The 19,535-nt window shown below is 47.9% G+C and overlaps 1 protein-coding gene across 2 annotated transcripts in view; it reads right to left on the bottom strand.

Moving 5' to 3' along the window:
- Positions 1-19,535, bottom strand: part of LOC139051574 (uncharacterized) — a 464,967-nt gene that overhangs the window by 106,902 nt on the left and 338,530 nt on the right. For both annotated transcript variants that reach the window (XR_011509431.1, XM_070528543.1), the window contains exon 5: positions 3,587-3,690. Coding sequence is in view for 1 of the 2 variants with exons in the window: in XM_070528543.1 (XP_070384644.1) it covers positions 3,587-3,690 (104 nt within the window). In the remaining variant the exon portion in view is untranslated. The remainder of the gene's footprint in view (positions 1-3,586; positions 3,691-19,535) is intronic.

Below are 19,535 nucleotides of genomic sequence, written 5' to 3' on the forward strand. Positions count from 1 at the left end.
GATGACAGCTTCGCTGGGCAGTGTCTTTCTAACATCGGATAACATGTTGACGCCAATTACCAAATTTTTCTTCCACGTAAAATGCAATGCCTCTCATAGCTAAATACTAAAGGAATGTTAAGTGTTTAGCGAAGCATCATACACAACTTCGCGCGTTGGATTTGCAGATATTCTTTTTTTAGTCAAAATTTACCGAGAGACACGGCACATATATGCATTGCAAAACCTAGTAGACCCCTTTAACGCTACTGAGCTTGCGATATCTAAGCCGCAAAGTTTCTCGACTCACACGCTTTTGAAGAAGAAACTGTGGTTGAGGTATGGCAGCTGAAAGAAGCCGCCGTATTCTTCAATACGTACGGCTCGATCCACCTGTACCCCAAGCATACACGAAGGGAACGAGCGCGCGGCAGCCGAGCGAGCCGGAGCGAGCGGCGTCCTGGCCGTGACGTCACTCGCGAGAGGGCGCCACTCCTAATTCTCGCCGCTAATAGAAACCTGCAAGAACACCCGGTTTATGTGAGAAGCTTGAGTCTCGATATATTGGCCCCAACAAAGTCATAACGCAGACCTCACCGGTGAACTATCGCGTCACACCTCTTGCTGCCCCAAGTGACCGACTATGCCGCGGAACAGAGATCGTGCAGGTTTCCCGCCCGGAGCCCTTTCATCCCCGTTCAACTGTCTAATGTGCGGCCAGGCTGGCCCCCTTCCGTCCACAGGGGAAATTAGTGTAAGCATTTATGCGGACTTCATCTTCACCTGTACAAAGTCATCATCAATCACCTGCGGCCGTTCGTTTTTCCGTCAGCGGCATATTTTGCCTTCTTGGTATAAAACGTCGTCTTGACCGTGGTATTTCAATATATATATATATATATATATATATATATATATATATATATATATATATATATATATATATATATATATATATATATATATATATAGTGTGTTTGGTGTTCCATATATCGTGCACGCAGATTTAAATATATGTAAATGCCGCGTATCTGGACAGGACCAAGGTAATGTTATTTGCCCTCGCTCTGAGATAACCTTTTTTGCAATCCACCCAATTAGTAATATTACACTTCTCAAATATTTTGATTAGATGAAAATTCTCGATGAGGAAATTGTAGAACCATACGAAAAACTATCGATACTGCTTTCTGTTGCTCTGTACATGTTACATAAAATTGTTTTTCCGACCCTAATGAAGCCCTCAAATACACGTGAAGTGTAATGGGCGGCCAGTCGCGCGGCAATTTTCCGCCGCAGTCGCAGAAAAAGAATTATGACAATAATAGGCAGGAATGAAGAATTTACAATTAACCATAAACTCTATAAAACCTATAGTCGCCTTCATAGCTCGACAAAAGGACTACTTTAGTCATGGGCTTAAAACCAGGCCTCCAAAAAGTTTCCAGTTATCGACGCTTGCGAAATATTTCTTCATTGAATGTCGTTCTTGCTTGTACAGCGCGCACACACAAATGACGTGTCGTCGAGTGTCTAGCAAAGCAGATTTCTCGTAGTCCGGGCTATCCGCATGGCCAACACGGCGATAGCTTCGTGTAAAGGCCACGCCAAGTCTTAGTCTGCGTAGACGGCTCGCGTAGCTTTCGTCGATGTTACATGGTATCTCGAATCGAAGCCCAGGATCAAGTGAATCCAAGTGGCGATGACAGTGCTCCGGCTGAGACCATTAGCTCGTTTTAGTTACGCGCATGATGTAGATTAGCGCTGCCTTAGCATCAGTCCTGGTAAATGGCAGTGATATGGAATCTCAATCGCGGAGAGCTTACTTTGCATCTGCGTCAACAAGCTCATTTCTATTAGCATCGCAGTGTCCAGGAACCCAATGCAATATTGGACGGTGCCCTTTTCGCAAAGCGGACTATCGGCCAGTTCAAGGGCATGGAAGATATAAGGTTCTCGTCTAAGCGCACAGTCAATAACCTGCAATACTGATTTAGCCCTACAAAAGAAAGTGAAAGTTTGATGAAGTTACCGAGAGATATTGCTAATTGAGGCAACGCTGCAACTGAAGACAGTGGCACGCAATACGCCTGCGAGCGCTAAGGGACAAGAACAGCCACCTTCCTTTGTGCCATCTGTCTCATCACGCAGGGACAACTGCGAACTACTCTACCTGGTCTTGCGCAGAAATGCGCACCAAATCAAGAATGAAAAAACGAAAACCTGACATTCATGTTGCACAATGCGGGAGACCAAAACAGTTTCCCACTGCGGTGAAGCCACAAACTAAATAGTTTCAATACGTCATCCAGTACGTGCGGTGTGAAAGGGATGCAGCCTGGGAAGTGTACCTAATAATATTAAGATGTACAGTCGGCGTCACCCTCCGGGGCGCTCAGCAGCCAGCCAGCGACGTCTAACGGTAGTTTCTGGGCCTAAAGGCGCCCAGCAGCTACCGTTATACGTCGCACGCAGCAGCGTGTGTTAGACGTCGCTGGCTGTCTCCGGAGTGTCCCGGAAGCCACCGTTCACGTGCTCTACACAAAGCTGACGCCGACTGTTCCCGTAAGAAACTTGGTTTTTGATAGCATATGTCTCGTTCATTTGGAAACAAGAAGCTACCCTTCATGTCGTTGGATGTGATTCGCCCACACACGTCAGTACTACACTTTTTGCGGCATAGAACGAGATGTAATGTAACATTGCTTCTAGCCGTTGTCTTCTAGAAATACTTGCTGCACGTTCCCTCTTGTGCCTTCAATCTCTCGCGTCAGCTTGAAAGGAAGATAACAAAATGGGCGCCATCATAGACAACAAAACAATGAGCCAAAACTTCGTGGGCTGGGGTTAGGCTACTTTTCTGTGGGGAGCCGTGCTTGTCGTAGCGAAATGACACGAATGATGGGATGCAATCTGCAATGTCTTGAAACTTAATGCACACAAAGGGCAGTTTTAAACATCACAATATTTAAGCACCGGAGCAGGGTTGTAGAAAGGTAGTCGTTAACTGCGAAACAAATGTAATTTACTTCACGTCCCCCCGGTGACCTTGTCAGAACTACTAGGTTAGGATAGGAGAAAACAGATGTGGTATGTCTGAAACAACACCAAGCTAAGGAAGTAACTAATGTGTATTTAAGGTGGAAGGTTTCGAACATTATTAAGATCACATCAGACTTGCGTTTGGAAGATCTGATTAAAATATTCTAGGCAAAGAAAAAATATTCTAGAGTTCTAAGTGCCATAACAGTGATCTAAATATGAGGCACGCTCTAGTGAGAGACGGTGTAATAAGTTTGACCAGGTGGGCTTTCCTTGACGAATCTGTATTGTTGCAACTGAAAACTATTGATGAAATTATTTTGTGTTCAGTTCCTCATTTGGTAGATCAAAAGTAAATCAGTAGCCGGTGTCTCCGAGTGGCATCAATGTACTCCCAGAGAGCCATGTGGAATTGAGCAAAATAAGATGTCATTCTAGAGGTATCCTCGATAAATGTATAACAGGATATACACAAGTAGTAGAAAGACTAGTGATGCAGCAGAAATAACCGTACAATGGCCTTTCCCTAAAAAACAAAGATGCTGTGGATGCCGCGTGTACGCACCATGAAAACTGCGCATGGTTGAGGGCGAGGCTTTCAAGCTTGATGGAAAATCCAACGTCGCAGCTGGCCACGATGTTCTGTACCTTGAAGTCGTTGAACTTCGCCTGCAAGAGTCCATCAGAAACAGCCAGACCAGAAACAAGCCGGCAATTAATAATTGGTTAAGAAAAGTGGTTAACACAAACATTCTCGTCGAGAACAAGAAGGGTAACGCTCTACAAGGCCTGAATTAGCTCCAGAGACCTGCTTTTCCTGCAATGCAGGATACGCACATCTGTTTTGTTTTAGATTTTTGAGGCGCCTGTGAGTCTAAATAGTGCGAACAGCCATGACTCATGTCAAACATCCTAATCGAACTTACGCCGACTAAATTTCTTACTGCATCAAAACACGTTATACACTGCCACCCTCAATTATGCTACCCTTCACTGGAAAATTAAACTTTATTGCAGGCGTATTCCTTGTTGAAACTCTGGGAGAGGAGCTAGCGCGGACGCCATGTGGCCGTGACGTGGTTAGCCAATTCTGCAAGCATGACTTGGTGATTTGGGTCATTAGTCTTGATCCCACGCTCCCAGGCATCGACCGTGGGAGCTTGCCGAATATTCGTTCTTGGTGGGGGGTTGGATGGGCACCCCTAAAGTATGTGGGTTTGGTCTGCGGTTAGTGCTTCGCAGTGCCTGTAATGAGGTTTAAACTCTTGCATAGAAGTTTTAGCCAACCTTTTGGGGCTTAGCACGGATCAAGTCTGCAGCTGTCGTACAGTCGTGGCCTGCTCCCAGGAGGGAATGGTGCTTGGGAACGGATAGGCTCTGGGCGAATCATTACAAAATTTGGTCAATTCGTGATATGTGAGGGTGAGTTCAAGCTGACGATCCGGGCCACCTCCCGGTTAACTGCTGCTCGAGCGGCTAGCTGAGCTGCTTCGTTATCCGGGTTGCAGGCATGAACGGGTACCCACATTAGACGGACAGTGTCCTGAGGAATAAGAAGCCTACTTGACACTCATAATGTTTATCTAATAGATAGCCATGGGGCTTTCCAGATTAAAGATGGCGCCAACTCCATGCTTTCCTCGAAGTCTCAACGAGGCTTTAGCTGCACACGATTCCTCTTTGACATTTTTTTTATAGGCGCGTATGATCTTCTGTAAGATTTTCCGTTTCATCTTTCGTATCGTGCCACTTACCTTCATAGTAATGTTTCTTCTTTTTCGTGATGTCTAAAAAATACCAAGCTTAATGTCACGCTAAAGTGTGAGGTGAAGCGTGACGCGAATGTAAATTAGGTGTGGATGACGTTTCAAGCACCACGTGACCAAAAATAAGCGTAACATTCCTTCACGCAAGCGTGAGGAAAAGACTGCGTGCCATGTCTGTAGTATGAGTGCCAGTCAAGCCCGCTGAGGCTTTGGTAGGTTTGCTATATGTACTTTATTTTCTTTATGCACAATAAAGATTGTATTGTATTGTATTGTATTGTATTGTATTGTATTGTATCGTATGTCTTGGTCTAAACCGAACCCGAGCGAGTCGCGTACCTGTGATGCATGCAAATCACACGCTTACAATCCTACGGAGCGCTCGCGCGGTAACTTTCCATCACGCATATGAAAATCGGGACCTTGGAGCCGTGATATACCACGTGGTCTGCGCGGAGCGTGGGCGAGGGAGAACAACGCTCAGAGGCTTCTCGCTGCTCTGAGTGGGCAAAACCGTAGCGATGCCGGAATGTTGCTAAAACGCTGCTTGTTTTTTTCACGCAGTTCTTTGGATACTTCCCTGGATTCTACTGCGGCGACGATGCCTCATCTTCCACGCTTCTTTGTTCCGGTACGTGAATCTGCTCGATGTTGCACCTATGGACTGCCATTTCACTCCTGTTGGTGATAGCCCTGGTGTGCCTCGTGGCTTTTCGGACGTCCTCCCGCGTGCTTCGCTTCCGGCTGATGTCATCATCGTTCGACCAATCATCGCTAACCTGCGGGCAGCTAAGTCTACACCGGATGATATAAAGGCCCTTGTAACGGCACCTACCTTCAGTGCACAGAACAGCAACGATGCCAGAATGTTGCTAAAACGCTGCCTATTTTTCACGCATTTCTTTGGAAGATTCCATGGATACTTGGATTCTTCCATGGATTCCATGACATCTAGCAGTGCGATTGGAAGATTTAGCGGGCATGAAATGGGATATGATAGGGCTCAGTGAGGCTCGGAGGACAAATGAAGCATGTGCTAAAAAGTGGGCACTTTCTGTGCTACCGGGGCTTAGAGGAGGGACGAGAATTAGGAGTCGGATTCCTAAATAATAGGGATATAGCTGGTAACGTACAGGAATCCTATAGCATTAACGAGAGAATGGCAGGTCTTGTGAACCTAATAAGAAATACAATTTGAAGGACGTGAAGGTCTACGCCCCTACATCCAATCATGATGACATGGAATCGAAATCTTCTATGAAGACGTGGAATCGCCGATGGGTAAATTCCAAACAATATACACTATACCATAGTCCTTCCATTTTTTTTTCTGGTCATGAAACTGCCGCGTCAGTTTCATATAGAGCCAGCGCCCGCCGCTAGAGGCGCAACCGTGCATGAGAGGGCATGCGAACGCCGCTACCACTGTGGTTGTGTGTGGGGCAGCCCCGGTATTCTAGCTTTCTCAACTTCCTCAACCATCGCTTTAGTTTCCCGTAACTATTTTTAACATTGAATATGCTTAAATTACTGCCTGTGCGCGTCTTCTGCCATGATATGAGCAGCCGGGACAAATAAAAAGCCGCTCATAACATGGAGCTTGCGGCGGTCCCAGACCAAAAAAAAATAATAAAAAAATCAGCGATTTTAAGAGCCAAAGCCACGATACGATTATGAGGCATGCCGTAGTGGGGGACTCAGGATTAATTTTGACCACCTGGGTTCTTTAAGGTGCACCTAAATTTAAATAAACGTAAATAAACGTCTGAATGGGATTTAGGTAGGATCAATGCAGGACGAACTTCGCTACTAAATGTCTTTAAATGCAACTAAAGGTTTTCAAAGCAATGCCATTTCTGAATGAGATTTAGGTAGGAGTAACGCAAGACAAACTTCGCTACTAAATGTCTTTAATATGCGCCTAAAGTTAAATAAACAGGTGTTTTGCATTTCGCCCCTGTCGAAATGCGTCCGCTGTACACGGCCGGCTGGTCTCCGGTTCACATTTCTACATCATCGCCGTTCACGTCAACACTTTGGTGGGCTGCGGTTTTTAATATTTGCCTGAGATTAAATTCCGCGCATTCGCAACAAAGCGCCAGTGGTTCCACTTTTCACCAAATGCAAACATAAGGGCTGTTGCACCCCCGCTTGCCAGTAATAAGCGCCAACTCCCCGTTGCGCATAGCGCGAGATTGTTCGCCGAGCACAGCTGTTCACTTTCTGCTAAACTGTGGCAGAGAAGGACTCTGACTGTGGACAGTATCTTATAAGGAGATCAGAAAAACGAAATTGTTATTGCAAAGGGCTGCTACCGTAGAATACTTAATGACGAAGAAAAGGAAATTGAGCTGCTCCATGCGCTTAAGATTTCTCTGCAAAGCGATGCCATTTCTGAATGAGATTTAGTTAGGATTAATGCAAGACACTTCGCTACTAAATGTCTTGGGTGCGGCTTTTAGCAACGGATTGAGGCGAACGTGAAGTGTTAGGACCTGCGCAGTTGAAACTAGCTGTATTGTAATTAGGCAATTGCCTTAGCAAACAGTCGTTTAGAAGGGTCAGTGCGCCCAGCACTTATTCACGCTGCTCGTGGTTTCGACGCAGAAACGACGAGACTGGGTGTTTTGGTTCTTAATGCGCAACTATTTACAATATGTTAAAAACTTTATAATTCGATTAAGAAAAGAAATAGAACGTGTTGGTGCAAAAATAACATACAAGCACGATCATTCATTCATCATTAAAATAAGCGGAGAGAAATACAGACAGCACAGAGGTGTCCTGTCACGAAAAGATTGTTGAAAGCACGACACTGATTTATTAAGCATAAAGAAATAAAATCAAACGTGAGAGATATGCATTTGGGGGCAGGACACAAACACGAGCAAATGAATGGCAATAAATGCAGCATGCACAATCGATTGTTTATATAAACAAGAAAGTGAAAAGCATGAGCATTTCATAACACATGGCAAAACAACTCTCAAACGAACACAAGTATCCACATCACAAATACAGCATTTTTTTTAAATTGCTTGTTAGAGATACCACCATTCTACTTTTTCAGCTGTTACTTGCAGCAAATGTTCGGCATCGTTGTCCCACCCCGCCACATCAACTAAGCAGCCTAGCACTCGAGAAATAGCGCAGCACATGCACAGAACGCACCCGAGCACTCGGCTCGCCTCGCACGGCGCACGCGTTTCTGTACGCGAACGATGCCCTCTGTGGCACAGTGGCGCCGCGTCGCGGCACCTTTGGGCAGCATATGAACTTCTCCCATAGCGTGACGGCGGAGTTTCGTGACCAGAAAAACATGGAAGGGCTCTGACTATACTGATGGGCCACTTCAATGCCAGGGTAGGCAAGAAGCAGGCTGGAAACAAGTCAGTGGGGGAATATGGCATAGGTTATAGGAATAGCAGGGGAGAGTTATTAGTATAGTTTGCAGAACAGAATATTATGCGGATAATGAATACCTCCTTCCGAAAGCGGGATAGCCGAAAGTGGACGCGGAGGAGCCCGAATGGCGAGACTAGAAATTAAATCTACTTTATACTCTACGCTAACCTTGGAATCATACAAAATGTGGACGTGCTCGGCAAGGTGCGATGCAGCGACCATAGGATGGTAAGAACTCGAATTAGCCTAGACTTGAGGAGGGAACGGAAGAACCTGGTATTAAGAAGCCGAACAATGAGTTAGTTGTAAGATGGGACATAGACGAATTCCTGATCAAGCTACAGAACAGGTATTCGGCTTTAACTCAGGAAGAGGACCACAGTGTTGAAGCAATGAACGACAATCTTGTGGGCATCATTAAGGAGTGTGCAATAGAAGTCGGTGGTAACTCTGTTAGACAGGATGCCAGTAAGCTATCGCAGGAGACGAAAGATCTGGTCAAGAAACGCCAACGCATGAAAGCCTCTAACCCTACAGCTAGAATAGAACTTGCAGGACTTTCCAAGTATATCAACATGCGTAAGACAGCTGACATAAGGAAGTATAATACGGACAGAATTGAACATGCTCTCAGTAACGGAGGAAACCTAAAAGCAGTGAAGAAGAAACTAGGAATTGGCAAAAATCAGATGTATTAGTTAAGAGACAAAGCCGTCAATATCATTACTAATATGGATGAGATAGTTCAAGTGGCTGAGGAGTTCTATAGAGATTTATACAGTACCAGCGCCACCCACGACGATAAAGTGAAAGAGAATACTCTTGAGGAAATTGAAATCCCACATGTAACGCCGGAAGAAGTAAAGAAAGCCTTCGAAGCTATGCAAAGGGGGAAGGTAGCTGGGAAGGATCAGGTTACAGCAGATTTGTTGAAGGGTGGTGGGTAGATTGTTCTAGAAAAACTGGCCACCCTGCATACGCAATGGCTCATGACCTCAAACGTACCGGAATTCCGGAAGAAGGCCAACATATTCTTAATCCACAAGAAAGGCGTCGCCAATGACTTGAAAAAATTATAGGCCAATCAGCTTACTGTCGGTTGCCTACAAAGTATTTACTAAGGTAATTGCAAATAGAATGAGGAACACCTTAGACTTCTGTCAACCACAGGACCAGACCGGATTCCGTAAAGGCTACTCAACAATAGACCATAGTCACACTATCAGTCAGGTGATAGAGAAATGTGGAGAATATATCGAAGCCTTATATACAGCTTTCATTGATCACGAAAAGTGTTTGCTTCAGTCGAAACGTCAGCCGTCATGGAGGCGTTACGGAAACAGGGTGTAGACGAGGCGTATTAACAAATACTGAAAGATACCTATATAGCGGCTCCACAGCCACTGTAGTCCTCCATAAAGAAAGCAACGAAATCGCAATAAAGAAAGCCGTCAGGCACGTAGATATGATCTCCACAATGCTATTCACGGTGTGTTTACAGGAGGTATTCAGAGACCTGGATTGGGGAAATTGAGGACAAGAGTTAAAGGAGAATACCTTAGTAACTTGCGATTCGCTGATGATATTGCCTTGCTTAGTAACTCAGGGGAACAATTCCAATGCATGCTCACTGACTTGGAGAAGCAAAGCAGAAGAGTGGGTCTAAAAATTAGTCTGCAGAAAACTAAAGTAATGTTTAACAGTCTCGGAAGAGAACAGCAGTTTACGATAGGTAGCGAGGCACAGGTAGTGCGAAGGGAATACATCTGCTTAGGACAGGTAGTAACCGCCGATCCTGATCCTAAGACTGAAATAATAAAAAGAATAAGAATGGGCTACGGTGCATTTGGCAGGCATTCTCAGATTATGAACAGCAAGTTGCCATTATCCCTCAAGAGAAAAGTGCATAACAGGTGTTGTGTGTCTTACCAGTACTCACGTACGGGGCAGAAACTTGGAGGCTTACGAAAAGGGTTCTATTTAAATTGAGGACGACGCAACGAGCCATGGGAAGGAGAATGATCGGTATAAGGTTAAGGGATAAGAAAAGAGCAGATTTGGGTGAGGGAACAAACGGAAGGTAATGACATCTTAGCTGAAATCAAGAAAAAGAAATGATCATGGGCAGTACATGTAATGAGGAGGGAAGATAACCGATGGTCATTAAGGGTTACGGACTGGATTCCAGGGAAAGGGAGGCGTAGCAGGGGGCGGCAGAAAGTTAGATGGGCGGATGACATTAAGACGTTTGCATGGATAACATGGCCAGAATTAGTACAATGCCGGGGTAGTTGAAGAAGTATGGCAGAGGCCTCTGCCCCGCAGTGGGCGTAAGAAGGCTGGTGATGATGACGATGATGGATTCTTCTGCAGCGATGCTGCTTTATCGTCTGCGCTTCCTTTGCTCCGGCACGTGCATGCGGTCGATGGTGTGCCTATGGACTGCCCTGTCGCTCCTGCTGGTGATAGCCCTGGTGTGCCCCGCGACTTTCCCGACGGCCTCTCGCGTTCTTCGCTTGTGGCTGACCTCATCGTCGTTCGACCAGTCCGCGCTAACCTGCGATCCGCGAAGTCTACACCGGATGATATAAAGATCTTCGCAACGGCACCTTCCTACAGTGGACAGAAGAGCAGCGACGCCAGAATGTTGCTAAAACACTGCCTGTTTTTCACGCACTTCTTTGGATACTTCTGTGGATTCTTTTGCGGCGACGCTGCCTTATCTACCATGCTTCCTTTTCTCCGGCACCTGGATGTCGTCGATGGTTTGCATATGGACTGCCCTGTCACTCTTGTTGGTGATAGACCTGGTTTGCCCCGGGGTGTTCCCGGTGGCCTCCCGCGTGTTTCGCTTGTGGCTGATGCCATCGTCGTTCGACCAATCACCGGAAACCTGTGGTCAGCAAAGTCTACACGGGATGATATTGCTACACGCGTGTGGTATTTTATTGTTAAACGAGGCGCGTGGGCGCTATCACTCGATAAAAGAGGAGGAAGCACCAACTGGGCTCGCGCACTGAATCTAACCGGTGAGCGCTACAACCGCTGTTGTAAGTAGAACCTTTAAATAGTTGCTCGTTTAACTGACTCGTTCTTCGCGTAACATTGTGGTGGAGGTGGAACGTTCCCCGTCCTCGCCACGGAGCTCCGAAGATGCCGCGCCATCGTCTCACCCATGGCTTCCATGGGACCACCCCCTCGTAACCTACACCTGCGGCGCCAACCACAACGTACGTTACGGTTCCCAGTCTCCGTAATCCTGTGATGTTCTCCGCCCAAATAGCGTTCATGTGGACGACTGCTTCAATATGTATGAGCGTGTTAGCCAAAGCCACCGCTGGGACCCTACCAACATGCTTGCCAATGGAATCTTTTATCTGGACGGGACACCGCGTGGTTGGTTTCGAACCCATGAGATCGAGCTCTCCAGCTGGGATATTTTCAAATATCGGCTTCACGACCTATTTGGCAACCCGTCAAGTCGCCAAACAGGTGCGCCACAAGAGCTTGCTACCCGTCTCCAGTCGCCGACCAAATCGTGTGGTTCCTATATACCGGAAATGCTCGCGATTTGCCGGAAAGCCGGCGAGCACATCACTAAGGTTGACAAGCTTGGCCGTATCTTGAAAAGCATCGCGGACGACGCCCTGAATTTGCTTGTCTATAAGGACGTTTCCATCATCGACGCCATCGTCCAAGAATGCCGCCGCTTCGAGGTAGCCAAAAGCCGCCGCGTCGTCCCACAGTTTTCCCGGCTCCCAATAACCCCTGCCACGTCCTCTTGCTCCACTCTTATCGCCACACGACCATTTCAAGAGACTGTCGCACGTACCATTTGCCGTGAGATTGAAGCGGCCAGTCCGGCCCCCCTTCATCCACGACCCCCTGAAGGTACCTTTTGCCGAGCGGCCCCACTATTTCCGTTATTCAAGCAGTTGTGCGGCAAGAAACCGCAAACCTTGGCACCCTACCGCCTGCTCTTTCTCCCGACCTGATTCGGCACCCATTCCGATGTCCACAACCTGTAATGACCAGTATTTCGCTCCCAGGCTACGCAATCCTGCTGAATGGCTACCCCCAGACGACAAACCGATCTGCGTCCGCTGTCACCGCGTAGGTCATGTATCCCGCGACTGCTGCACTACCTGGATACCGTCGTACTGGCGCTCGTTGCATGTTCCTCGCCCATACGCCGACGCTCGCAGTTAGTCACCTCGACGTCTGTACCCTACTTCTGATGCCCCTGACAGCGGCTCCTCCGTGCGATCGCCATCGCGTCAACGCCCTCGCTCCCCGTCACACGCAAATGGCCGCTTTTCCACGCCAAACCGATGGACGGAAAACTAGGCCATGCAGCTCTTGCAGGTAGTGCTGCATCATGTTCGTCTTGTCCTAATCCTCCGTTGATGCTCCTCACCAACACGAACCTAATTGAAGTAGACGTAGATAGTGTTCGGTTGACGGCATTAATTGATACTGGAGCCCAACTTTCCGTGAAGGGCGCTAACCTATGTCGTCGCCTTAAAAAGTTCTTGCACCTGCAATCACTGGAGCCGTACGCTGCGCCAGTGGCGTCACTGTGGCCGTCAGGGGTATGTGCACTGCTCGCATAGGAATTCCTGGCCGCCAAGTTTAAGTCCTGTTCACCGTGCTGGCCAGTTGTCTTGATGACCTAATCTTCGGGTTCGACTTTCTGGCGGCGCATTCTGCCTCATCGACTGCTCCATCGGTATGCAGTGCCTCGAGCTTCCTCTTCTTTCAGAAGATCGCCCCGTAGAACCGAACACCCACTGCACTACATCGTTTGCTCGTTTACTTTCAAAAGCCCTAACCATCGTCGAATTGACCTCAACGGCAATCGCGCCTGATAGCGAATATGTCGTCGCACCTATTCGTGATGTCCTCCTGGCGCGCGACATCTCTGTGCCACACTCCGTCATGACCCTTGCCGCTAATCGGATCTGTCTCCCTGTTATCAATTTTGACTTAACGAAGCAAGCGTTACCTGAAGGCATAGCGGTAGCCACGCTCCGGTCGGCGACAGACGACCACGTCACTGCTCTTGCAGCCGACGCGTCTCCAGATCCTCCTGATTACCCGCACGATGCCTTGAACCTCCACGCCCCATTACGTTCCATGGTCGCTCCGGACCTCGGACCTGCCGAAACAGCCGCCATATATCACCTTTGGCTTTCCAATTGCGATATCTTTGACACTGACAATCCACCACTTGGCCAGACGTCCGTTGTGAAGCAACAGATAAACACGGTGATGCTGTTCCCATTCACCGCCGACCGTATCGCACGTACACGGCATAGCGGCAAGTCATTCAGATGGAAGTAAAAACGATGCTCACGAGAGGCATTGTTGAGCCCTCGTCAAGCCCTTTGGCGTCGCCGGTCATGCTCATCAAAAAGAAAGATGGCACATGGCTTTTCTGCGTTGATTACCGCCACCTAAACCGAATTACTAAAAAGGACGTTCACTCTTTACCATGAATCGACGACGCTCTTGATTGTCTTCACGGTGCGAAATACTTTTCGTCCATCGACCTTCGATCTGGTTACTGGCAGATTTCCGTCGGTGAACAAGACCAAGGAAGGCCCGCTTTTGTCACTCCAGATGGCCTCTGACCAATTAAAGAATATTCCGTTCGGTTTATGCAATGGCGCCACCACGTTCGAATGGGTGAGCGACCATCTGCTTTCAGGTTCACAATGGTCAACTTGCCTTTGTTACCTCGACGACATCGTTGTGTTTTCTCTACATTTGAGACTCACCTTGAGCGCGCCGCAGCTACCCTTGACGTCTTCCGAAAGGCCGGGCTCCAATTAAACTCATCGAGTGCCACTTCAGGTGCCGACAGATTACAGTGCTAGGCCACATTGTCGATGCTTCCGGAGTACAACCCGACCCGGAGATGGTTCGAGCAGTACCAGCTTTTCCTGTACCTCAGTCTGTCAAAGACGTCCGGAGTTTTGTGCGGCTCGGTTCTTAATTCCGACAGTTCGTGAAAGATTTCGCAGTAATCGCTCGAGCACTCGCTGAACTTCTGAAGAAAGACGTGCCTTTTACGAGGGGTTCCCCTCAGGCTGCCACATTTTCACGCCTTATCACGATTCTCACCAATCCATCGGTCTCGGCCCATTTTGACCCGTGCGCGCCTACAGAGATCCGAACCAACGCCAGTGGTTATGGTATCGGCACCGTTTTATCGTAACGCAAACAAGGTCACGTCCGCTTTATAGCCTACGCTAACGGGCTCCTGACAACTGCAGAGCGCAACTATTCAATTACCGAGCGCGAATGTCTTGCTCTCGTCTGGGCTATTTCAAATTTCCTATCATATTTATATGGCAAGCCCTTCTCAATAATCAAAGGCCATAATGCGCTCTGTTGGCTTTTGTCGCCCGAGGATCCTGCTGGCCGGCTCGGTCGTTGGGCCCTCCGACTACAAGAATATCCTAACACAGTGACTAACAAGTTGGGATGTCAACACCCGGACGCAGATTGCCTCTATCACTACCCAGTCGAAGACGCGACCTCTATGTCTCATACTGACACCGACGCCTGTGTTTTCTCTGTTTTTCCGCTGCTCCATGTCGCCGATGAGCATCGCCGTGACCCGTCCTTGCGTATCAACATTGACCGCCTAGAATCGTCACTTGCCGACAGTTCCATTCGCTTATTGACACTACAAAATGGCGCACTCTACCGCCATACCATTCACCCCGACGGCCTTGCATTGCTCTTTGTGATCTCTAAATACTTTCGCTCGGCTGTTCTCCACGAACTTCACGATGTCCCCACTGCCGGTCACCTGCTTGGGCAACGTACCTACGACCTGCTTCGCCGACGCTTCTTTTGGCGACGCCTTGCTCGTTCCGTTCGAAGATACGTAGCTGGGTGCGAGAAATGCCAACGACGCAAGACACCATCGACGCTCCATGCTGGGTACCTTCAACCACTCCACATTTCCTCCGAACCATTTTTTTCGGGTTGGTTTGGACTTACTTGGCCGGTTTCCTCTTTCTACCTCTTGGAACAGGTGGATTGCGCGGCCACGGACTATGCCATGCGCTACGCCATCACCCGACCGCTTCCTACAAGCTGCGCCACAGATGTCGCCGATTTTCTTCTACGCGACGTGATTTTGTTACATGCAGCACCGCAACAACTTCTCATAGACCGTGGCCAGACATTCCTATCAAAAGTTATCGCGGACATCCTGCAGTCCTGTGCCACGAGGCACAAGCTATCCACGTCATACCATCCGCAAACAAATGGCCTCACGGAGCGTCGCAATCGCACTCTCACCGACTTGCTCGCGAAATATGTCTCTTCAGACCCCACTGACTGAGACCTCGCTTTACCGTTTGTCACATTTGCTTATAATTCCTCACGCCACAACACAGCCGGTTATTCCCCATTTTTTCTTCTGTTAGGCTGAGAACCCGCACTGCCCCTCCACACAAGCCTACCTGTTGACGCGGCACCGACCGGTGAATATGCACTTGACGCTATCGCCCGCTGTGCCCACGCAAGAGAAATTGCCCGTGACCCCCTTCTGAAATCCCAACAGTCAAAGGCGCTTGTACGACTGGTGAAACTGAGATGTGAACTTCCCGCCTGGTTCTTTGGTGCTTCTATGGTCTCCGGTGTGACAGGTCGGCCTGTCAGAAAAACTGCTGTCTCGTTACACAGGCCCATCCCGAGTGCTTCGTGTCGTGACTCCCACCTACTTCGAGATCGCCGCTGACGCCCTATCTGCTTCCCAGTCCAGTGATATCGTGCACGTTGTACCACTGAAGCAGTAACACCCTCCCAGCGATGACATTTAGACGCTCTAGGACGTCGCTTCTGCCACCAGGGGATTATGCTACACGCATGTGGTATTCTTTGAACGAGGCGTGTAGGCGCCGTTACTCGAGAAAACAGCATGAAGAACGAGCTGAACTCACGCTGTGAATCTAACCGGTCAGCACTGCAACCGCTGTTGTAAATGTAACTTCTAAACAGTTGCTCGTCCTACTGACTAGTCCTTCGCCTAACAATACAAAGGTATTCGCAACATCACCTTCCCTCAGTGGAATGAACAGCAGCGACGCCGGAATGTTGCTAAAACACTGCCTGTTTTTCACGCAGCTATGTTATAATGAACGTGCCTATAGCTACCGTTCCAATGACCGCTTTTTTGCTGCTGGTCTTCTGCTCAAACAGTGCAATTACTTGCTGCTTTCGTATTTTGCACTGGTAGCATAGCCTCCTCTTGAGTGGGGACGTTGAACTTAACCCTGGAACTTGAGGGCTGCCTTCAGCAAGTACATCAAAGTCAAGTGAGGCTAATAACACTACTACAAGTTGCATTCAACGCTCCACTAGTTGCCCTCCAGAGACGGCTAATCTTCTAACGCAATTGTTGGGTTGTGAAAAACAAACTGCAAGCGACATTGCCGATATCAAGGAATCTTTTAATTCGCGCTTCGAAGCCCTTGAACCACGTTTATCTTCGCTCGAACCTTCTACAGCAGCTGTTGACTGTAGTGCAATGTAGGACAAGCTTAACTCGAAAATTGTCTCACTTAGAGGGAAGCTGAAACACTTTTCGAAAAAAATGAGTTCTCTGCGGCTTTCTACAGTTTTGAGTCCCCTGAACACGAATATCTGGTTCAAAAAGGGCGGAAACAAACGCAAGTGGCTGTTTTTTTCAAGAAAACGCGCACCAGCGCCTCAGGGCATCGCGCAAACGCCGCTGTTGCCCGTGATTGGTCGGGGCCGCTGTGACGTCGATGGCGGTAGTCGCCGGTCGGCGCCGCCGCATGTTTCCGTTTCAGAGCGTAGCACCATTCCTTTCTCTCTGGTAGCACGCGGTTCTGCTGTTCTGACTTCATAGCTGAGTGTAAGATGGAACGTTCTCGCTGTCTCCGACAGCTTGTATTTTGCCCGTACATGTTTGAACCCACAGCCGATACGCAAAACGATGGCGGCAATGGCGGCAACGATGATGTTGAGTGTGCCAACAGCGAGAGCGATGTGTGCACCTTCTCGCGCGCTGGAAATCTTAGCTTCAAACTCTTCATTATATGCCTGTGTCACACTGGCTCCTTCAAAATCTTCGATTGGTGATGGTAGTGGAACAGGTTCATCAGGGGCTCGGTTCTCAAGGAGCTCTGCTAGTATCTGAAAGAGTGCAAGGCATGGATGTCATGAATTTCAGCATATCAGTATACATGACAGCAGTTGGATTACTTACAATAATTGAAATACTTTTTCAGTAATTTATGTGATGGATTAGCTGTCTATTGATAGTAATGTGACATTTTTTGTCTGTAATTTCATGGCTAAAGTAATTTAGTAATTGCGCTAAATATGTACCAGTAAGCTGTGTACGGCGTCAGAAAGTTGGTAATGTGGTGAGGTGTCGTTGAGAAACATGGGGGGAGGGCATGAAAGTGTATGTCACCCTAAAGAAAGGTTGGCGCCCCTTTATACTTTGCTTTTTGCTTCTTGTATGCATGAAAACTTTTTGGAAGCAATCGTAAAGTAATACCATTCCTTTTTTAAGGCGGTAATTGGTAATGTAATTCAAATCAATGAGCGTAATAGCACAGTAATGAGTAATGTAATATAATTACTTTCAAAGAATAAGTTTCCCATGCGTGATGCATAGCTAGTTCCCTAGAAACAAGGCCAAGAAAATTTTTTTTTGCCAAGCAGCGATGCCTGTATTTGGCTAGACCACGTCGAACGCTGATAACTTCAATGACTCACAACGTTACTTCACTATTTGAGCCCGTTCGCCTTGCCACGGGCGCGGCTGTGCCGACGCTCGCTTTTGTGGCATTTCGCTGCTGGTAGCAACCTGTGATTGCGAAATTTACGGAACGAAGCTTTTACACGCCGAGTTGAACTACTCTAACGCGAGCATGAAAATATTACCGTATCGCCTTATGTCGTGCGATTTGAACACGAATGCTGAACAGCTAAATCAGCGGGCACCGCGAGGTGGGACGAATAACAAATATCACTTAATGCGCAAGCGTACCCCCGGCCAGTTATTTCACCGTATCAGAACAGCGCCGAACAAACAGCTGTAGTACAGTGCTCCGTGACAAAGAGGAGAGGCAAAACAGGATGAAAACGGCAAGCACTTTGTATGTAGGTGCATATTCCCGGCTGTGCCTCCACCTCGCTTTGTCGTAGACCGTTTGTTCGACACTAAGGTGATGATCTGTTAAAGAATTGCCCGTGTGCACATTAAAACCCTTACCTCACGCTTTCTCCTCTTGGCGAAGGCCGCTTTTGGAGGTGGCGAGGTGTTTCTCTTGTAGGAGAATATAGACGGAACAACGCCGGGCTTCAGTCGCGCCGATTTACCTGGAATACCGATTGTCCGCATCGTTGTCAAGCTCCGATGATAGTCACTGTCGCGGAAATGGTCCGAGCACAGCACAGTTGATTTCGTCGGCACGAACTTATCTCTCCTCACCGCACGTACCCACTGCGCTGCAAGCTTCTTCGGGAATTTGTGAAACTCCACATCGTCTCGCCCGCCTGTGTTTGCGCAGCCGAATGCTGCACAGAACGAGGGCATATTGGGCGCCCTTGGCTGTAGGCACTCATGCAGCACAGAAGGAAAGAACCGTTTGCGAAAATCGCAAAACAAACGTGAGCGGCGGCGGCGGCAGATCTCTCGTAGCGTCGTTCAGTAAAGCGCAGGATGGAAAGAGGCATGCCAGCACATGTCAGCACGCCGGTCCGCAGCTCGGTTGGCTCGGTCTCCGCCCATGACGTCGCTCTCGCCGGTTCTCTCCTCTGGCAACAACCTCACCCGGCGCTCCGGGAAGCCATGGGGGCGTGTCCGCACGGGTGATTTAGAAAGCGATTTCCGCCCCTTACATTAACAAAACGAAAAAAAATTCGGAACCGTAAATTATTAGGTCTCTTCTTCCCAATCCCAGCAATTCATGGAAATTGAAAACAGTTTCAGCTTCCCTTTAAGGAATCTAGCTTTAAACTCACTTCAAAATTCGATGAGTTAGAAAACCGTTCATGCCAGAACAATATACTTTTGCATGGTTTACTAAAACACGTAATGAAAATACTGCTTCTTTACTGCATAATGTAGCACAGGTGCTAACAAAACATATTCAGATAAGATGTCCAGATATTGAGCGCTGTCACCGTGTGGTCAGATCAAAAGAAGGGCGATCACGTCCTGCCATGATGCAGATTTTTGACTTTAGGGCAAACATTGGAGTTATGAAAAAAAGATGGTTGTGGCTTAGGTAAGGTTAAGCCCAGGATGCGAAGCATACTAGCCTTTATTTTAGTTGTTGAACC

This window comes from Dermacentor albipictus, unplaced genomic scaffold (assembly GCF_038994185.2).
Source record: "Dermacentor albipictus isolate Rhodes 1998 colony unplaced genomic scaffold, USDA_Dalb.pri_finalv2 scaffold_12, whole genome shotgun sequence".
Taxonomy (NCBI): Eukaryota; Metazoa; Arthropoda; class Arachnida; order Ixodida; family Ixodidae; genus Dermacentor; species Dermacentor albipictus.